The following is a 17,326-nucleotide window of genomic DNA, read 5'->3' on the forward strand; positions in this document are numbered from 1 at the left end:
TGTCGGGGTCTTCCTCTTTTCCTGCTGCCTTCAGTTTCTCCTGGTGCGATTGTCTTTTCCAGCCTCATCTAATTCTCACCATAAATCTCCACTGACAGCAAGTGTCCAACAGGTGGCACCACTGAACCAAGTCACCCAAACCAGACTGGAAACAGATGAAAAATCTGCAGCTGTCCCTGTAGTGGAAATGTGTGCCTTTTTATCACTGATTCCCACTTCCTCTGTTTTCTGTCTGTTTTTAAACTAAGCTCCCTCCTTGGCCCCGCCTATATTTTAAATACTATATAATTAGTAACTATCAGGCAGGAGGTCTAATTGCAGTTCTTGGGGGGGGGGCTTTTTAAAGAACAGGTGTGGTGGTGGGGGGGTGTACCTGCCCTGCTTACTACAATCTCATTTGTCTTTCTGTAATAACTGCAGAGTTATGAGATTCCTTCCTCTGCATCTTCCACTGCGGTGAGGGTTCAGTGGGATGGTTCACTCACCAATTTTGGGGCTCTGGCCAGAACGCCCACTTTCTGGCCTGTTGCCACAAAATGAGGATGCAAACATAAGAATGTGTATGTATTTCATTTTTACCATATGGTCCCTGCGATGAGCTTGGAGTGGTACTTATGGTTCTCCTTCTCACCTTCTCGTTTTCTCCTCAGAGCAACCCTGAAAGTAGAGCCAGAGTGATGTAGTGGTCAATGTTCTGTAGACTGCAGAGTCTTGTGAACAAAAATTCCACTTTGTGAGCTACTGGCATTAAAGTTGTGAGCTACTGCATCAATTAGTGCATTCTGGGGTCATTCTTCCCGAGCTAAGACAAAAATGTGTGAGCTGGAGGCTAAAAATGTGTGAGCTAGCTCACACTAACTCAGCTTAGAGGGAACACTGGACTAGTGGTTAAAGTGTCAGATTAGGACCTGGGAGAGCTAGTTTTCAATCCGCACTTGTGCCATGGAAGTTTGCTGGGTGAACATGGGCCAGTCATGCACTCTCAGGCTGAACTACCTCACAGGGCTGTGGTGAGGGTAAAATAGAGGGGAGGAGAGGAGATGACACAAGATGCTTTGGGTTGAGGAGAAAGGCAGGATATCAATCAAGTAGGCTAGGCTGACAGAGAAAGATCGAAATCTGGTATTGTAATCGCTTCCCACAGTCAGAAAACAGATTAGAGGCACCAGGTGTTGTGAGGATATTCGTGTTGTTATATGGCACACGCACACAAAAATGCAGCACATCGGGAAGTGACTGGATGGTGTATATTAAGAGCCACACTGAGATCTGTGCAGGGCAACGTTTTCTAGTAGGCAGCTAGACAAAAGAAAGGCGTTCTGCCAAAACCAGCAATGCTTAGCCCTCAGGTCCTTCCTTTTAAAAAGAGGTCTTTTAAAAAAAGAAAAAATAGCAGGAAATGGACTTTTTAGATCAGGGTGGCCAAACTTTGGCTCAGGAGCCACATGTGGCTCTTTCACTCATATTGTGTGGATCTCAAAGCCCCCACCACTCCCATCATCTGGCTTGGAGAAGGCATTTGTCTCTTTAAATAGCTTCTCCAAGCCAAGCCAGCTGGCGGCTTGGAGAATTCGCATAAAGTTAAAGTTGCTCTATTTCCACCTCTCCTTCCCTCCTCCTATCTATTTGTTGAACATGAACATATGAACATATGAAGCTGCCTTATACTGAATCAGACCCTTGGTCCATCAAAGTCAGTATTGTCTTCTCAGACTGGCAGCGGCTCTCCAGGGTCTCAAGCTGAGGTTTTTCACACCATTTTGCCTGGACCCTTTTTTGGAGATGCCGGGGATTGAACCTGGGACCTTCTGCTTACCAAGCAGATGATCTACCACTGAGCCACCGTCCCTCCCCTGTTTTCTTTCCATATTTCCTTCCTTCCTGTCTTGTGGCTCTCAAACATCTGATGTTCATGTCTTGTGGCTTTCAAACATCTGGTGTTTATTCTATGTGGCTCTTACATTAAGCAAGTTTGGCCACCCCTGAAATAGATGCTGAGGGGTACTCAACTTTAGATGTCAAGATTTTGGAAACCTAAAAGGTAGCTATATCTAGTGCTCATTAGAGGGGTTCTATTTCTGTTCTGCCTAATGAGGTACAATGTTGGAAAAGAAAATTGTTATTAAATTCAAACATAGAACTCTCTAGACTTTGTGCTGTAATCTTTGGGAGGGGGAAAATTAAAAAAAAAAATCTCCTTTCCCACCATGCAGTTTGACTCTGCCCCTCTCCTCCCGCCAGCCATGTTAGTTGTAGTCCAAGCTTTCTCCTTGAGGCCAATACGAAAAGCGCTGAGAAAATCCTTGCCCCGGTCGTGGAGAAAACTACATTTCCCGTGAACCCCATTGCTGCTTTCCTAAATGGAGTCCAAGCATGTTCCTACCAGAGCCGGGCACAACACGCTGAGTCGACGGGCGAGCCAAACTACCTTTCCCAAGCTTCCTTGCGGCCGCAGCCTCCGCCTGCCATCTTAACCGTAGTCCAAACATCTCTTCTCTGGCCATAGCAACCAATGAACTCAAGGCGTTGTGGAGCGGGAGCCAAACTACCACCCCCACATCGCCCCGCGCCGCGCTTTCCGACGCCATCTTCCCTGTAGTCCAAACTTTCCCCCCGTGCCTATAGAGCCGGATGTGTCCGACCTGCTGGGGGAAACTACGCCTCCCATCGGCCCCCGCGCGGCGCTGTTCCCTTTTGGGTTTCCTGGGGCCGCCATGATGGTTTTTTTGTGTGTATGTGTGTATATGTGAGTGAATGTGGTGAGTGTATCAGTATGTGCCAGTGAGTGCGCGAGGGCATGGGAAAGGGAAGGAGGAAGAGGGGAGAATGAGAGAGACAGGCGGAGGGGGCTCCACCAGCGCCGTGGGGCCGAGCTCTCCCCCCTCGGGGATGCTGCGGGGGGGCCCGCGCCCTGCGCCCAGGCTGGCCAATTTGGAGGGGGGTGGGTGCCTTTAAAGCCCTCCCTTATGTGGGGGGAGGGGCAGCCGGGCAGCTCAGAGCCCCCTTGAGGAAAGGTGTGGAGTGGGGGGGGCACCAGACCCCCTCCTCTGAATTGCAAAGGGGGGTGGGTGGGCTTGCCTTTTAGCCTCGAAGCAAAGGGAAGCTCGCAGGGCCCCACCCCACTGCATCAGCCCGGGGTTTTGTAAGGTTACCAGCTTCCCCCTTTGCTAAGGGGTTGCTAAGGAGGGGGCCGGGCCTCTTGGATTTCGGGGGAGGCGAGAGATGTCTCCCCTGCATTAAAAAAGAGAGAAGGGATCGACACTATTTCGAGGGGGGGGGCGAGAGCGCTTTCTCCTAGCCCCCTTGCCATCCCAACCCACTCTTGTGCTCCAAAGTGAATGGAGTTATTAGAGTAACAAGCCAAGAAAGGGTGAAGTGTGCCCCCCCGCCTTCCTCCTCCTCCTCCTCCAGCCAGCCCAAAGAGTGGGGAGTGGGCTTCGCGAGGGGAGTGGTCTGCCTACATTTGAAAAGGGGAGGGTGGGTGTTTGGGCAATTGAGGGAAATCTCAGTGGTGGGCAGAAGAGGAGGAGGAGTCAGGAGGGAAGGGGGGGGTAACTAGAGGTTGCACCGCGCATAGGCAATGCCAGGGCTCCGTCCGAAATTAGGGGTGCAAGCGGTCCCCGAGTGAGGCGTGCGGGTGCGGGAGGGGGGTCGCGCCTTCTCTTTCAATGATCCGGGCAGGAGAGCTCCCTTCCCACCCTCCATCCCTTGCTATCCTCCCAAGGGCAAGGAAGGAAAGAGTGAAGGGTAAAACAGGCGAGGGGGTGAGGCGTGGGGGCACAGCTGCCATGGCTCTGGAATAGCCTCTTTGGGGGAGATCGTCCTGCCCATCATCCTCTTGTCCTCCCACCCCCCCACACACACCGTATCCGTGGGGGGGACGAAGAGACAGAGACACGCACGCACAAAATCCTTCAGCAGCTGGCTGGATCTCTTCTCTCCCACCCACCCCCCCACCCCACCATGACAACAAATCCAGCACTAGAATCGCCATCTACCCCATGGCTACACAGCAGGTGAGTAAATCTCTCTTCCTCCCCTAACCCTCTTCCTGATTTTGAACAGGGAGGGGGGGGGTCCAACCCATCTCCCATCCTCAGGCACCTTTCGCTGGGATGTGTATGCGCGCGTGTGTGTGTGTGGGTAGCGATTGTAAGACATCCAGCATCTTTTTTTCTTCCTGAGACTGCTGATGGGTGAGGAAGACTCTTCGGTGGTTGGATGTGCTTCCCAAAGGTGAGTTGGGGGCTTTCCTCTCTTGAATTGGCGGAAGGACCTTCTCCAGGAATAAAGCCTTGGCCCCCCCCTTTCCCCCTCCTCCCATAACCAAACTCTTGCTCTTCCCTCCCCTCCACCCCGAATTTCCCAAATTCAAAATTAATCCTATCCCCCTCTTCAATAGGACGCTTGGAGAGGACTGGCTATTGCTGTGCACAAAAAACGATCTTCCTTCCCCCCCTCCAAAAAAAACAAACACAAACGTGTGACTGTGTGTGTAAGGTGGATTGTGTGAATGCACACGGCATGTGAAAACATCACAACAACTCGGTTGCAGGGAAGGGGGGAGGGCTCTGGAGCTCTCAGGCGGGTTGCAAGAATGTCTCTGTTGGGGAGGGGAGTACAGAACCATTGCACCCCCCCCCCCACCTTGAAATGCAAGGTATACCGCTGTGTGCCCCCCCTCCACTTGCTTTGGCAATTGCTACCTCCTTTGTTGTTTTGTTTTCTTTGGCATTCTTCTCTTTCCAATCCCTGTGTTTTGTCACCTTGGGTCTGGAGGGTTTGCTTTCCCTATCCCCCCCCCCAAAAAGGGGGGGGGGCAAAAAATCCCGTTCCAAAATGCATCTTTTTTGCCAGATGGTTTGGAAGGGGGGGAGGTACCCCTGGGTGGACCGAACCGGAGAGGTGGGGAAGGAAGGGGGGCATCTTGAAGGAACAGGGCTGGCTTTGGAGGATGGATGTGTGTGTGTGTGTGTGTATGAGTGAGTGTGCGCGAAGGGGCCAACGTGGAACCAAAGTTTCTCCTCTCCGATTTCCAGGGGAAGGAATTCGTGGCCGTCAAAGCCTCTTTGCCTCTCTGTGTGTTTCTCATGTTTGAAGCCCCGGGGGTGGGAGGGAGAGGGGATGGGCCGTGTCAGCCGATTGCAGGGGGGCCTGGCCCGAGGATGGCTTCGCTGCTGCGCCTCCGAGAGCCGCGGGATCCGGAAGGGTCTCTCGGGAAGGGCTCGCTCCTGAAAGCCGCCGGGCTTGGAAAGGCTTTTTAAAGGGAGTGGGTGGCGGAGGCGGGGTGGGGGGAGAGCGCCAAGGGAGATGTGTCAGGCAGGCTGCAGATAGATGGCGGAGAGGATTCCCAGGGATCCAGCGATCGGCACCATGGTGGGCCCAGCCGAGGCTTGCGGGATCCCTCGCCACGACCGGACCTGTCAGCTCTGAAGCCAGCTTGGGGCGTGATGAGGTATTGGAGCCGAGGCCCCCCACCCCACCCCCGGCAGGATCCTTGGAGCTGCATGCTTGGGGAGAACGAGGGCGAGTGGGGAGGTCTTGCAGAGGAGCAGGGCTCGGGATAGGGATTGGTAGGAGCCGCAGCCGGATTCTGCGTGGGGAGGGAGCAACTTGTGCATGCAGGTGTTGTGTGTTCAAAATTGTTGGTTGTGTTGGGCCCACGTGACAAGGTGAAGCTAGCCCCCGAACTTTGGTGGTGCCCCTGGAAACTGAGGTGTGTAGGACACCCCTCCTATACCCCTCCTCCCTGCTTTGTCCCAGCCTGATTCCTCCCTCCCCCCCCCCCTCAAAATGTCACCCTTCAGATGGGGAATTATTATTGTTATTTTTTAAACAAAGCATCGACATGTTTTAGGTGCTTGCGGATTTTGGATGTCTCCCCTCAGCTCAATTCTGCTCTTACGGAATGGAAATATTTTTTGTAGACAACAGACCCTTAACTTGAGTGCTTTAGTTTGAATGAAGCTGTCCCCTTTCAGCAGCACCTCTGTGGTGCCAACCCCTTGACATTTTCTCGGCATCACCTTTTTCTGTGAAACCCTTTGGCTTATGTTTTAGGCCAGGGTGGCCAAGCTGTGGCTCAGGAGCCACATGTGGCTCTTTCACACATATTGTGCGGCTTTTGAAGCACCCACTGCCCCGTTGGCTGGCTTGAAGAAGGCATTTGTGTCTTTAAATAACTTCTTCGACCCAAGGCAGCTGGCAGCTTGGAGAATGCATTTAAAGTTGCTGTCTTTCCACATTCCCCCATCTGTTTGCCTTCCTCCCACCCTTGTGGCTCTCAGACATCTGATATTCGTGTCTTGAAGCTCTCAAGCATCTGACATTTATTCTATGTAGCTCTTACGTTAAGCAAGTTTGGCCACCCCTGTTTTAGGCCTTACTCTCCAGCTGAGAATGAGAGGTGTGTAGCTGCCTTTAACTGCCTTTTGCTTCCATCTCCCCATTACCCTTGTCTGTCTCATACTTTTGCTTCTTCCACTGTCAAAGCTGAGGAACACACTGGAAAGCAGTGGCCAAACTTGCTTAATGGAAAAGCCACATAGAAGAAACATCAGATGTTTGAGAGCCGCAAGGCATAAACGTCAGATGTTTGAGAGCCGCAAGGCATGAACATCATATATTGGTTGGAAGGAAGGAAAATAGATGGGGGAGGGAGAGGTGGAAAGAAAGCAACTTTAACTTTAAATGCATTTTCCATGCTGCTGGCTGGCTTGGAGAAATTATTTAAAGAGACAAAGGCCTTCTCCAAGCCAGCCAATGGAGTCGTGGGGGCTTTGAGAGCCACACAATATGTGTCAGGGTGCCACAGTTTGGCCACCCCTGCACTGGAAAAGCCCAGCTGTTGCAGAAACTGGCAGCTCCCCCCCCTCCCCGCTGGAGTTTTTGGTGTTTTGAAGTCAGGATGACCCACATTTCCCTGCTCCCTATAATTGGCTGCTGGCGGTGGAAAGCTGCGATATCACGATGCAAGGAATGTTCAACCACATATGATGTGGGGAAGGCTGGAATTGATGTTGTATGTTCAGCTCTGAATTTTGGTTGTGGAAGAAGCACAGTAGCATCTAGCTTGACTCTGATTGTAAGTGCCTTGGGGCAGGGTCCTTAGTCCCTTCCCACCCTACGCACGTACACTGCCACGTATGGATCAACAATGTGACTGATGTTTGAAACAACATTAATTGAGCCTTCTCTTTGTGCTTTCCTTTTCACATAGGTGAAAACCTTTCTGTTTTTTCTCCTGAGAGTCCTCTCTCACCAGCACTGCCCCTCTTTTCCTCTGCCATCATGTCCCACCTATGTGGGGCTTCCCAATTTTAGAACAGGGGTGAAGGGGATAGGAGCAAGGGTTACAGTACCCTTCTTCTGCAGATAGTTGCTCCCTTAGTTAAACCAAACACTTCTAATTTCCTCTCTCATCCTTCAGTGAGTCCCGCCCTCCTGGCCTAAACTTCACCACCTGGACTACCACACCCTTAATAAGGGCTTTTTTTTGGTAGCGGGAGCTCCTTTGCATATTAGGCCGCACACCCCTGATGCAACCAATCCTCCTGGAGCTTACAGTAGACCCTGTACTAAGAGCCCTGTAAACTCTTGGAGGATTGGCTACATCAGGGGTATGTGGTCTAGTATGAAAAGGAGTTCCCACTACAAAAAAAAGCCCTCTTCCTTGCCTTTCTGCCCCACCCTGCCCCTTACGGGAGCTCCTGCTGGGTTGTTGCCTCTTGGCCTTCATGGTGCGTTGGCCTTGGCTGTGCCTGCGGGGCCTTGTCAGTGGTAGTGAGGCCTGCTGCTCCGACCGCTGCTGAGGCTTCTTCTCTTGCTTTCCTGAGCGTGAAGATGTTCTTCCCGGCTGTGATGGCCATTGGGTGAGTGGAAAGGAGAGAGGGCTCGTGGACCTGTTGGCAGCTGCATTCCTCTCAGCTGTAAGGCTGGCTGGGCGTGGCAGCCCCAGGGAGGGAGAGGCTGGGTCAGGTGCCACCGACCCCAGACCGTCCTCTGGACAACATCCTCTTCCTTTTTATTTTCCCTCTTAGCATTTCTCTGCACGTCAGAAGGATGCTGGGACGAAAGTTATCGCTTTTAGATTAAAGAATAAAGCGCAGAATGTTGGGTGAGGTGCTGGGGGCCCCTGGCCAGTGACTTATTCCCCTCTCTCTTTGGAGGTTATGGTTGTGCCTCTTTGCTCAACATCCCACCCCCACCAAATCCTCAGCACTGTTTGCTTTTCTGTCTCAGGAGGGTGCTCCTTCATGCTGGTTCTTTGGCTTTTTAGGGAACGGGGAGCTCCCAACCTGCGTCCTAAGATCTCAGGTTGCAGGTCAATTGCATCTGTATCAGATACCAGCTGTGCAAAGGGGCTTCTAGATCAGCCTGAAAAATCCTGTGTCTTTTAAGTTATGATTCACTCAGAGAGTCGGTTTGGTGTAGTGGTTATGTGCGTGGACTCTTATCTGGGAGAACCGGGTTTGATTCCCCACTCAACTTGCAGCTGCTGGAATGGCATTGGGTCAGCCATAGCTCTCGCAGTTGTTCTTGAAAGGGCAGCTTCAGGGAGAGCTCTCTCAGAACAGGGTGTCTGTTATGGGGGAAGAAGATAAAGGAGATTGTAAGCCGCTCGGAGACTCTGATTCAGAGAGAAGGGCAGGGTATAAATCTGCGGTCTTCTTCATCAGTACTCCCTCTAAGCTCTGGAGTCTTGTGAGCAGAAATTCTACTTCATGAGCTACTGGCATTAAAGTTATGAGCTATTGACTAAATCAGTTTGCTCTGGGGCCATTTTTCCTGAGCTAAGACAAAAACGTGTGAGCTGGAAGCTAAAGAACGGTGAGCTGGCTCACGCTAACTCCACTTAGAGGGAACACTGCTCACAATAGTGCTGGGGACTCTGCCTTGTCTTTCTTTGTGCAGAACTGTATTTTCTTTTCTTTAAAAAAAAAATCTGATAGTGGACTTTAAAAGCAGGAATATTTCCCCCCGTTTCCATGCCCCTAGTCACCTGGAAGGAGTGCTTTGCTTGTGAAATCTGTATCCAGCTTGCCATTTTAAAGCAGATTCGTGATTATCGTATGAAAAAGCAACATGCAGCAAAGCTCTCCGTCTTTAAATACTTTGTTTCTGTCTAGGAGTCTTGCGTATCTCTCTCCGGGGCTTTCCCTCTTGCCGCATCTGCTTTTGAGGGAAAGTGGCCTGCCTTCCTTTGGCCCCTTTCCCTGTCTACATGCTAGCTTATAGAACTCACAACCCAACCACCTGGAACAACTGTGATTACCATGGCTGTAAATCAGGGTGGCTTTTGCATCTTCAGAGCATGGAGGAGGCAGAAGACTTAGAACATGGAATTGAGTCCCTTGGTTTTAACCCAGCAGGCTCCATTGAGTGACTCCATTAGAAACCAAAACCCACCACCCCTCCACTCTCTTTCTCTCTCTCTTTTGTAGGAGCCTACTTGCAAAATGTTGTTTGATTGACTTGCTTTGCAAGGTAGATTGGCAATTTTTGGTGCTTTAGAGGTCTGAACCTGAGCCCATGTCAGGGGAAGGGACTTGAATCCAGATCCAGCTCTCTAGGCGTTATGGTACATTAGTCAGAAGGCAGGAAGTCGTTTCCCATCACTTGCCCCTCATTCACGACCTGCTTCTTTGTATTTGAACAAGATGAATGGTTTGTTCACGGGAGGGCTGCAGCATCTGCCTTCTACCTTATGATCTTCTCTGGATGAACCGCAGCTCTGTAGGGTTAGGTGAGTGACTTCTGGCCAAAAAAGGGACTTTTCTGTGCTGGCCCCCAGCAGCGGAATTACCTCCCCAAGGAGATTCACTTGGAGCCATCATCTTACAGACACCAGGCTAAGAACTTTTAATTAGTTCTTAATGTTTTGTTTTTTTGCTGTCAGGTGGCAGCTGACTTATGGCAGCAGCCTAGGATTGTTAAGGCAAGAGGTGTTCAGAGGTGGCTTGCCATCGCCTGCTTCTGTGTAGCAACCCTGGGCTTCCTTGGTTGTCTCCGTTCCAGGGCTGACCCAGCTTAGCTTCTGCAACCTGATGAGATCAGGCTAGCCCGGGCTATCCAAGTCAGGGCAACTTAATGTTAACTGCCCGTGATCGGTGTTGGTATTGCCATGCTTTTTAGTTGACCTTTTAATTGTTTGTTATCGATTATTGTGATTTATAATGACAGACGTAAGCTGCCTCGAAGGGTGTTACAGTGGAAAGCTGGGAGAGAAGGCTTTTTTGAAAAGAAAAAAAAACTGTGGCAGCTAAGTTGGCAGATTCCGTTTCAGAAAAGTTCCCCTGGGAGGGAGTGGAGAACCAGCACGTTGAGTTCGGTGCTTCTGCATTTCTCTTTCCGAAGGCGCAAGCCCTGTTTGCAGAGGTCTTTAGCTGCAGGGCTTTTTTTTTTTTGTAGCAGGAACTCCTTTGCGTATTAGACCATACCCCCCCCCCCTGACGTAGCCAATCCTCTAAGAACTTACAGTAGGCCCTGTACTAAGACCCTTGTAAGCTCTTGGGGGTGGCTACATCAGGGATGTGTGGCCTCATATGCAAAGGAGTTCCTGCTACAAACGAAAGCCCTGCTTAGCTGTATTCTCGTCCTCGCTGTATAAATGCTTCCAGATGGGCGCACGATCCTTGACTGTACTGTGCAAGTGGAAGAATTGGTTGTTGCTGAGCACAGACCATTATGAAAGGTTCTGACCCTTAAGGCTTGAAAGACTGAGACACCTCAGAAGCCAGGAGGGTTGAGAAGGGTTTCTGGGATGTAAGTAGCCTCTTCCTCTTTCCCCATCACCATCACATCTGTGATGCCCCTTTCTCTCCGTCCTCAAACCCTTCGTCCAAAGTAGGCTTGCCAGGTTTAACTCAAGAAATATCCGGGAACTTTGGGGGTGGAGCTGGGAGCAAGAGTGGGACAAGCACAATTGAACTCCAAAGGGAGTTCTGGCCATCCCATTTAAAGGGATTACACGCCGTTTAAATGCCTTTCCTCCATTAGAAATAATGAAGGATAGGGGCACCTTCTTTTGGGGCTCATAGAATTGGACCCTGTGGTCCAATCTTTTTGAAACCTGGAGGGTCTCTTGGGGAGAGGCATTGGATGCTATGCCGAAAATATGGTGCCTCTGCCTCAAAACACATCCCCTCCAGAGTCCCAGATACTCACAGATCAATTCTCCATTTTACCCTATGGGAATTGGTCTTCATAGGGAATAATGGAGTGCTCAGTAGACATTTCCCTCCCCGCCCTCCACCTTCTGCAAACCCTGATGTGGGGGGAGGGCCTCCAAACCGGGGGATCCCCCGCCCCCACCTGAGAATTGGCAACCCTAGTCCAAACCCACCTAGTCTCTGAATCCTTTGTTGCAGGGGGTTTTTTGTACCAGGAACTCCTTTGCGTATTAGCCCACACACCCCTGATGTAACCAGTCATCCAGGATCTTACAGAGCTCTTCGTACAGGGCCTACTGTAAGCTCTTGGGGGATTGGCTACATCAGAGGTGTGTGGCCTAATATGCAAAGGAGTTTCTGTTACAAAAAAAGCCCTGCTTTGCTGTAACTTTTGAATCCTTCACCCACCTGCTGAAAGGAAGCCCATTTATGCGTAGATGAAATGCACACATGTCCTCACCTCCCTTTGTTGCCTCTTACAGGGCAGATTTTAAACAGTAAGGTCTTTTTGTTGTAGTGGTTAAGTGTGCTGACTCTTATCTGGGAGAACCGGGTCTGATTCTCCACTCCTCCACTTGCAGCTGCTGGAATGGCCTTGGGCCAGCCATAGCTCTGGCAGAGGTTGTCCTTGAAAGGGCAGCTGCTGTGAGAGCCCTCTCAGCCCCACCCACCTCAGAGGGTGTCTGTTGTAGGGGAGGAAGGTGAAGGAGATTGTGAGGCGCTCTGAGTCTCTGATTCAGAGAGAATTGCGGGGTATGAATCTGTAATTCTTCTTCTTTGGGGCAGGAAGGTTTTTAAGTAGAGGCTAGCTGACCATCTGACAGCAATGCTGATTCTGTGAATTAGGCAGATCATGAGAAGGAGGGCAAGATGGGTGGCATCTGTGCTTTGTTCTCATGGCCCCTTTTGGGGTCAGGCAACAATTTTTTCTCTAGGGATCCTGGAGGTTTTTGCCGTCTTCTGGGCATGGATGCATGTGTCACAGGGGCATGGTCACTGGGGATGTATGTATCGGGGGAGAGGTATTTGTGAAGGTCCTGCATTGTGCAGGGGGCCGGACTAGACTCTGGAGGTTCCTTCCAACTCTATGATTTTGTGATTCTATGACCTACTGCCTTATATTCTTACAAAGTGCCATGCACACTCAGGGCATTACATGAATAATAATACTAGGAAAAGCAAGACTTTTGTGGAGCAAATAGATTGGCGGAAAACCGCTTCATATATGCAGGTTGCTCAGTCCGGCTTTCCTAGATGTAAAATTCAGTTGCTTTGATACAGAACAGAGCCTAGTATCAGAGATTATGTTCAGGATCTTTGCCTGGTATCATAGTTTTTTTTCCCTCCTTTTTTGGTCTTTTGATTTGTTCTTACTTTTTGTGCTGGGAACGCAACAAGAACCTTGGTGAATCAGGCCCAGGGCGGCCCAGTCCAGCATCCCGTTTCCTACAGTGGCCAAATCAGATGCCTCTGGGCAGCGTCCCCCCCTCCCCCCCGTAACTGCCATTCAGAGTTATATTACATCTGAATGCGGAGTCTCCATTTATCTGTCTCTTAGCCAACAGCCAGGATGGGCATCTCGTTTGGTGTAGTGGTTAAGTGTGCGGACTCTTATCTGGGAGAACCGGGTTTGACTCCCCACTCCTCCACTTGCAGCTGCTGGAATGGCCTTGGGTCAGCCATAGCTCTGGCAGAGGTTGTCCTTGAAAGGGCAGCTGCTGTGAGAGCCCTCTGAGCCCCACCCACCTTACAGGGTTTCTGTTGTGGGAGGAGAAGATATAGGAGATTGTAAGCCGCTCTAATTCAGAGAGAAGGGCAGAGTATAAATCTGCAGTCTTCTCCTCCTCCTGTGTTACATTTTTCCTTTCTCTGAGGAGCCCAATATGGCAAATGTGGTACCCCATCCTCTGTTTTCTCTTTAAGCAGGTTAGATAGTAACTATCCCCAGGTTATCTGAAAAAGTTGCTGGACGACCATAGCCGCTCCAACACTGCGCTGCAGCTGCCTGATTCCAAAAGTTAACCACAACGTCGGAGCAAACCAGAGAACTTCCTCTTAGCGTCATTCCCAACTTAGCTCTCGCACTGCCAGTGACTCAGAGAAGAAATGAATGGAACCAGAGCGCTGCTCTATCTGTGCTTATTAATATAATTTTAAGAATGTCACGGTTGTACTTCATTAACCCCGGCCAGAACAACAGGAGAAGAAGAGCCAGCCTTCTCCCCCCCCCCCCCCCAGTGCCGGGAAGCAGAGTTTTTTATTTATTCATTAGGAGTTTATTTTTTTCTTTTTTTGTGAGTAGTATTTGGTTAACTTCATTGCGCAGTGGTTCGCTGGAGAGGCTCTCTCGCTGTGCGTTCGGCATGCCGATATTCTAAGCTAGAGTGATTCCTGATTGCTATGCAACATTTCTCCATAGTGTAATGGGCTTCCCGAGAGAGCCGTAAAATATAATGTGAAAAAAAAAAGTACTAAAATGCGGAGCCACTACTGGAGTGAAGGTTGGGTCTGAAGTTTGCCTTCTGTGAGCAGGAGGACTCCTTCAGACCCCGCATTTTCGGCAGGAAGCTCTCCAGTACAGTTCTGTCCCGGTTATGTGGCGAGCGTCCTAGAAGTGTGAGACCCCACAGCGTCTCAGCGCAGTTCCTTGCCCTTTGCGGTTGATGGCAGCAGGTCGGGTTCGTCAAATGCGTCCAGGTGGTAATAAACGCCTCTCTGCGGGAGAGCACAGTTCCGGCCGAAAGCAGCGGTCAGCTGCAAGATCCCTCTTAAAGGAGGCATCCCCAGACTCAAACGGTCTAACTAACTGCCAGCCAATGGCTAGGATTCTGTTCTTGGGCAAGGTGCTTGAGCGGCTGACGGTTTCTCAGCTTCAAGTGGTTTTGGAGGGGGCGGATTCTGTCGAGATCTGTTTTAATCCAGGGGGAGGCCTGGGTTGGGGAGAAGAGTGGTCTTTGCATTGACAGGGCCCAATCGGGCTTGTTTTCTGCTCCGGGCTGTTTAATATCCACATGAAACTGCTGGGAGAGATTGCAAGGGATTTGAGTGGAAGGCCCAATACTATGCAGATGGCACCCAGATGTATTTCTCTTTAACAGCTGACCATTACCCGGAGAAGGTAACGGGATGGATGAGGGCCAGTACAACCCAACAAAGCAGAGGTGCCACGGGGGAGCGACAAGGCTTGTTGTGGAAGGGACGTTTGCACTGCTCCGAACGTAGCAGCTCAGCAGCTTGATGGTGCTGCAGGATTGTGGCCTGCAGTTGGAGGCGCAGGTCTCCTCCACGACACCTAACGCCTTTTCTCAGGTTTGGCTGATATGCCAGTTACGGCCATTCCCCGAGAAGCATGATCCATCCAAGCTAGATTACGGTAATGTGCTTTCTGTGGAGCTGCCCAGGGCTTTTTTTGTAGCAGGAACTCCTTTGCATATTAGACCATGCACCCTCTGATGTAGCCAATCCTCCTGGAGCTTGCAGTAGGCCCTGTACGATCTTGGAGGAGTGGCTACATCAGGGGTGTGTGGCCTAACAGGCAAAAGAGTTCCTGCTCCAAAAAAGCCCTGGAACTGCCATCCAGAAATCTCATTTGGCTCAAAATGTTGCAGGAGCGCTGTTGCCGCAGGCTGGATGTAGGGACTGTCGCCCCCGTGCTGAAAGATGGGCAGCAGGTGCCTTTCCGTTTCTGGACACAGTTCAAGCGGTTCGTCCTTCTTTTTTGGAGGTCCTCCATGGTTTGGAACTGGGTCCCTGAAGAGCCTGCTCCCCCCCCCCCCCCCGTATTGACCAGGCTGCAAGTTACAGTCCTCTTTGCAAGTCTGTCCCTTTGGGGGTGAGGCTTTTCCAAGCGGTGGCTCTTGGCCTTCAGAATGTCTTTCCCTGGTTGCCTCCCCTGCTATCTTTCAGGCGCTGGGGCAGAACATTCCTTCTTACTCCGGCCTTTAACCCAGAGGCTCCATCTTTTAGAGCTGCGGTGATGGTTACCCTTCTGGCTCGCGGAGCAAATGCCGTTCTAAAGCCATTTCACTCTGTTTTGTACCCTGCTTGTGTTAACGGCTGGTTTCATGGCAGTTTAGGACTGACAATCGTTGCAGTGTTTTTGTAATCTTAATGCATTGCTTTACGTTTGTGAGCCGTGCCAAGGAGCTGCCCGTTCTTTTGGTCGGAGCAGGTGGGGGGCTCCCCATCCTTTGCACAGAGCATTTCTCTGCTCACGGAACAAATGGGAAACTTCAGCCCAGCCGGAAGAGCAGATAGGCACAGGTCGCAGGTGACGCGGGGCTGCTGTAGAGAAGTCCCTGTGGCTGCCAGGCCAAAGAGCCCAGTCCTTTACAGCAGTGATCTCAAAGAGGCTGGGATCTGTCCTGCATAAGAACATAAGAGAAGCCATGTTGGATCAGACCAATGGCCCATCCAATCCAAAACTCTGTGTCACACGGTGGCCAAAAAAGGTGCCATCAAGAGGTCCACCAGTGGGGCCAGACACTAGATGCCCTCCCATTGTCTCCCCCCCCCCAAGCACCAAGAATACAGAGCATCACTGCCCCAGACAGAGAGTTCCAAGAATATGCTGTGGCTAATAGCCACCGATGGACCTCTGCTCCATATGCTTATCCAATCCCCTCTCGAAGTTGTCTATGCTTGTAGCTGCCACCACCTCCTGTGGCAGGAGTGTGGCAGGAGTTCCTGTGGCTGTGTGCAGCTGGCTCGTAATATAGTCCTGCAGTTGCCTCCTTTGGGGCCCCCAGCCAGAATCTCAGCCCCGCAGTCTAGACTTCCTGGGTCTTCTTCAGACTCGGGCTTCCTGGATGCGCCTATCGCTCTGTGATTATGGGCAGCACAAATCACCCAGAACCCAGGAGTCCTGCCAAGTGGTTCCACCAGAGCTGACTCAAGTGGGTCTGTCTGCTTCTACTTAGACCTGATGCTCTTTTCCTAGAGAAGGTTTTCCTGGCATTTGTATTCCGTATTTTGTTTCCCTGGTCTCTGTATAAGAACGAGTTCTGTGTTCAAAGGAATAAGAATAGGCCGATGGGCTCAGTATTTCCCATTCCGACCGGCAGCGTGTTGTTTTTTTCCCCTGCTCTCCAAATTTGGCGATCCTTCCGGCTCTCTGGACAGATAAGATATTTTGATCCGCAGCTTTCTCACAGCATCTTCAGCGCACATCGTTTCCCCCCCCCCTTGTGGCAGTGACGGTCATGATGTTTGTTCCTTCTGCATTTCGGCTGCCCCTCTGCAGGCATCCAGCGGCCCCCTCTGCCATGGTGCAAATTCTTACCAGCTCATCTGTCATTTCTCTTTTGTCTCCTCCCCCCCCCACACACCCTGCAGCCCTGATAGTAGCTGAAGCGGGACGTAGCCAATGTCGTCCAGCAAAGGGGCGGGGGCTGGAGCTCGCCGGCGGCGGACGCGGTGCCGGAAGTGTAAAGCTTGCCTGCGGTCGGAGTGTGGGGAGTGCCACTTCTGCAAGGACATGAAGAAGTTTGGTGGGCCCGGGCGCATGAAGCAGTCGTGCCTCCAGAGGCAGTGCACGGCGGTAAGGGGGAAGCCGGGCAGGGCTGGCGGATTGGGGAAGGGAGGTTGCTTGGTTCCAGGTTTCTAGTCCTCGTTGTTGCATCTCGCGAGGGCTGTTGCTGCTTAGGAAAGTCACGGCTTGGCCACTTTTTACTGACCGAATTTTCTTTGCCCTGTCCCTCATTCTCCCCAGATGATTACTTTTTCTTCTGGCTTGGCCGACAACTCTCACTTAAACAGGCTGAGGGTAAAGCTGGGGAGCAGGAAAACAGGATCCTATCTGGGGCTTTTTTGGTAGACGCCCAGCAGAAACTCATTTGCATATTTGGAGACACCCCCTGATGTCACATCGTTTCATAGAGAAAGCCCAGCAGGAACTCATTTGCATATTAGGCCAAGCCTCTGACATCAAGCCAGCTGGCACTGCGTTCCTGCTCAAAAAAAGCCCTCATCCTGTCAAAGCAAAGCAAAAAAATCAGTCCTTGCAGCGTGGATAGGTTTGAGCAGGGCTTTTTTTGTAGCAGGAACTCCTTTGTATATTAAGCTACACCCCCCTGGTGCAGCCAGTCCTCCAAGAGCTTATGGGGCTCTTAGTACAGGGCTTACTGTAAGCTCCAGGAGGATTGGCTACATCGGGG

General features: G+C 51.2%; 1 protein-coding gene across 4 annotated transcripts in view; it reads left to right on the forward strand.

Moving 5' to 3' along the window:
• The first annotated feature begins 3,663 nt into the window (after nucleotides 1-3,663).
• FBXL19 (F-box and leucine rich repeat protein 19) overlaps nucleotides 3,664-17,326 on the forward strand; it is a 50,943-nt gene continuing 37,280 nt past the window's right edge. For 2 of the 4 annotated variants that reach the window (XM_060255670.1, XM_060255673.1), the window contains exons 1-3: nucleotides 3,664-4,016; nucleotides 4,186-4,236; nucleotides 16,506-16,710. In XM_060255670.1, coding sequence (XP_060111653.1) covers nucleotides 16,537-16,710 — 174 coding nt within the window. In that variant the 5' untranslated portion in view covers nucleotides 3,664-4,016; nucleotides 4,186-4,236; nucleotides 16,506-16,536. Of the gene's footprint in view, nucleotides 4,017-4,185; nucleotides 4,237-5,306; nucleotides 5,456-16,505; nucleotides 16,711-17,326 lie in introns of those variants that run through there. The other 2 variants (XM_060255671.1, XM_060255672.1) reach the window with 2 other exon arrangements.

This window comes from Heteronotia binoei, chromosome 15, assembly GCF_032191835.1.
Source record: "Heteronotia binoei isolate CCM8104 ecotype False Entrance Well chromosome 15, APGP_CSIRO_Hbin_v1, whole genome shotgun sequence".
NCBI lineage: Eukaryota > Metazoa > Chordata > Lepidosauria > Squamata > Gekkonidae > Heteronotia > Heteronotia binoei.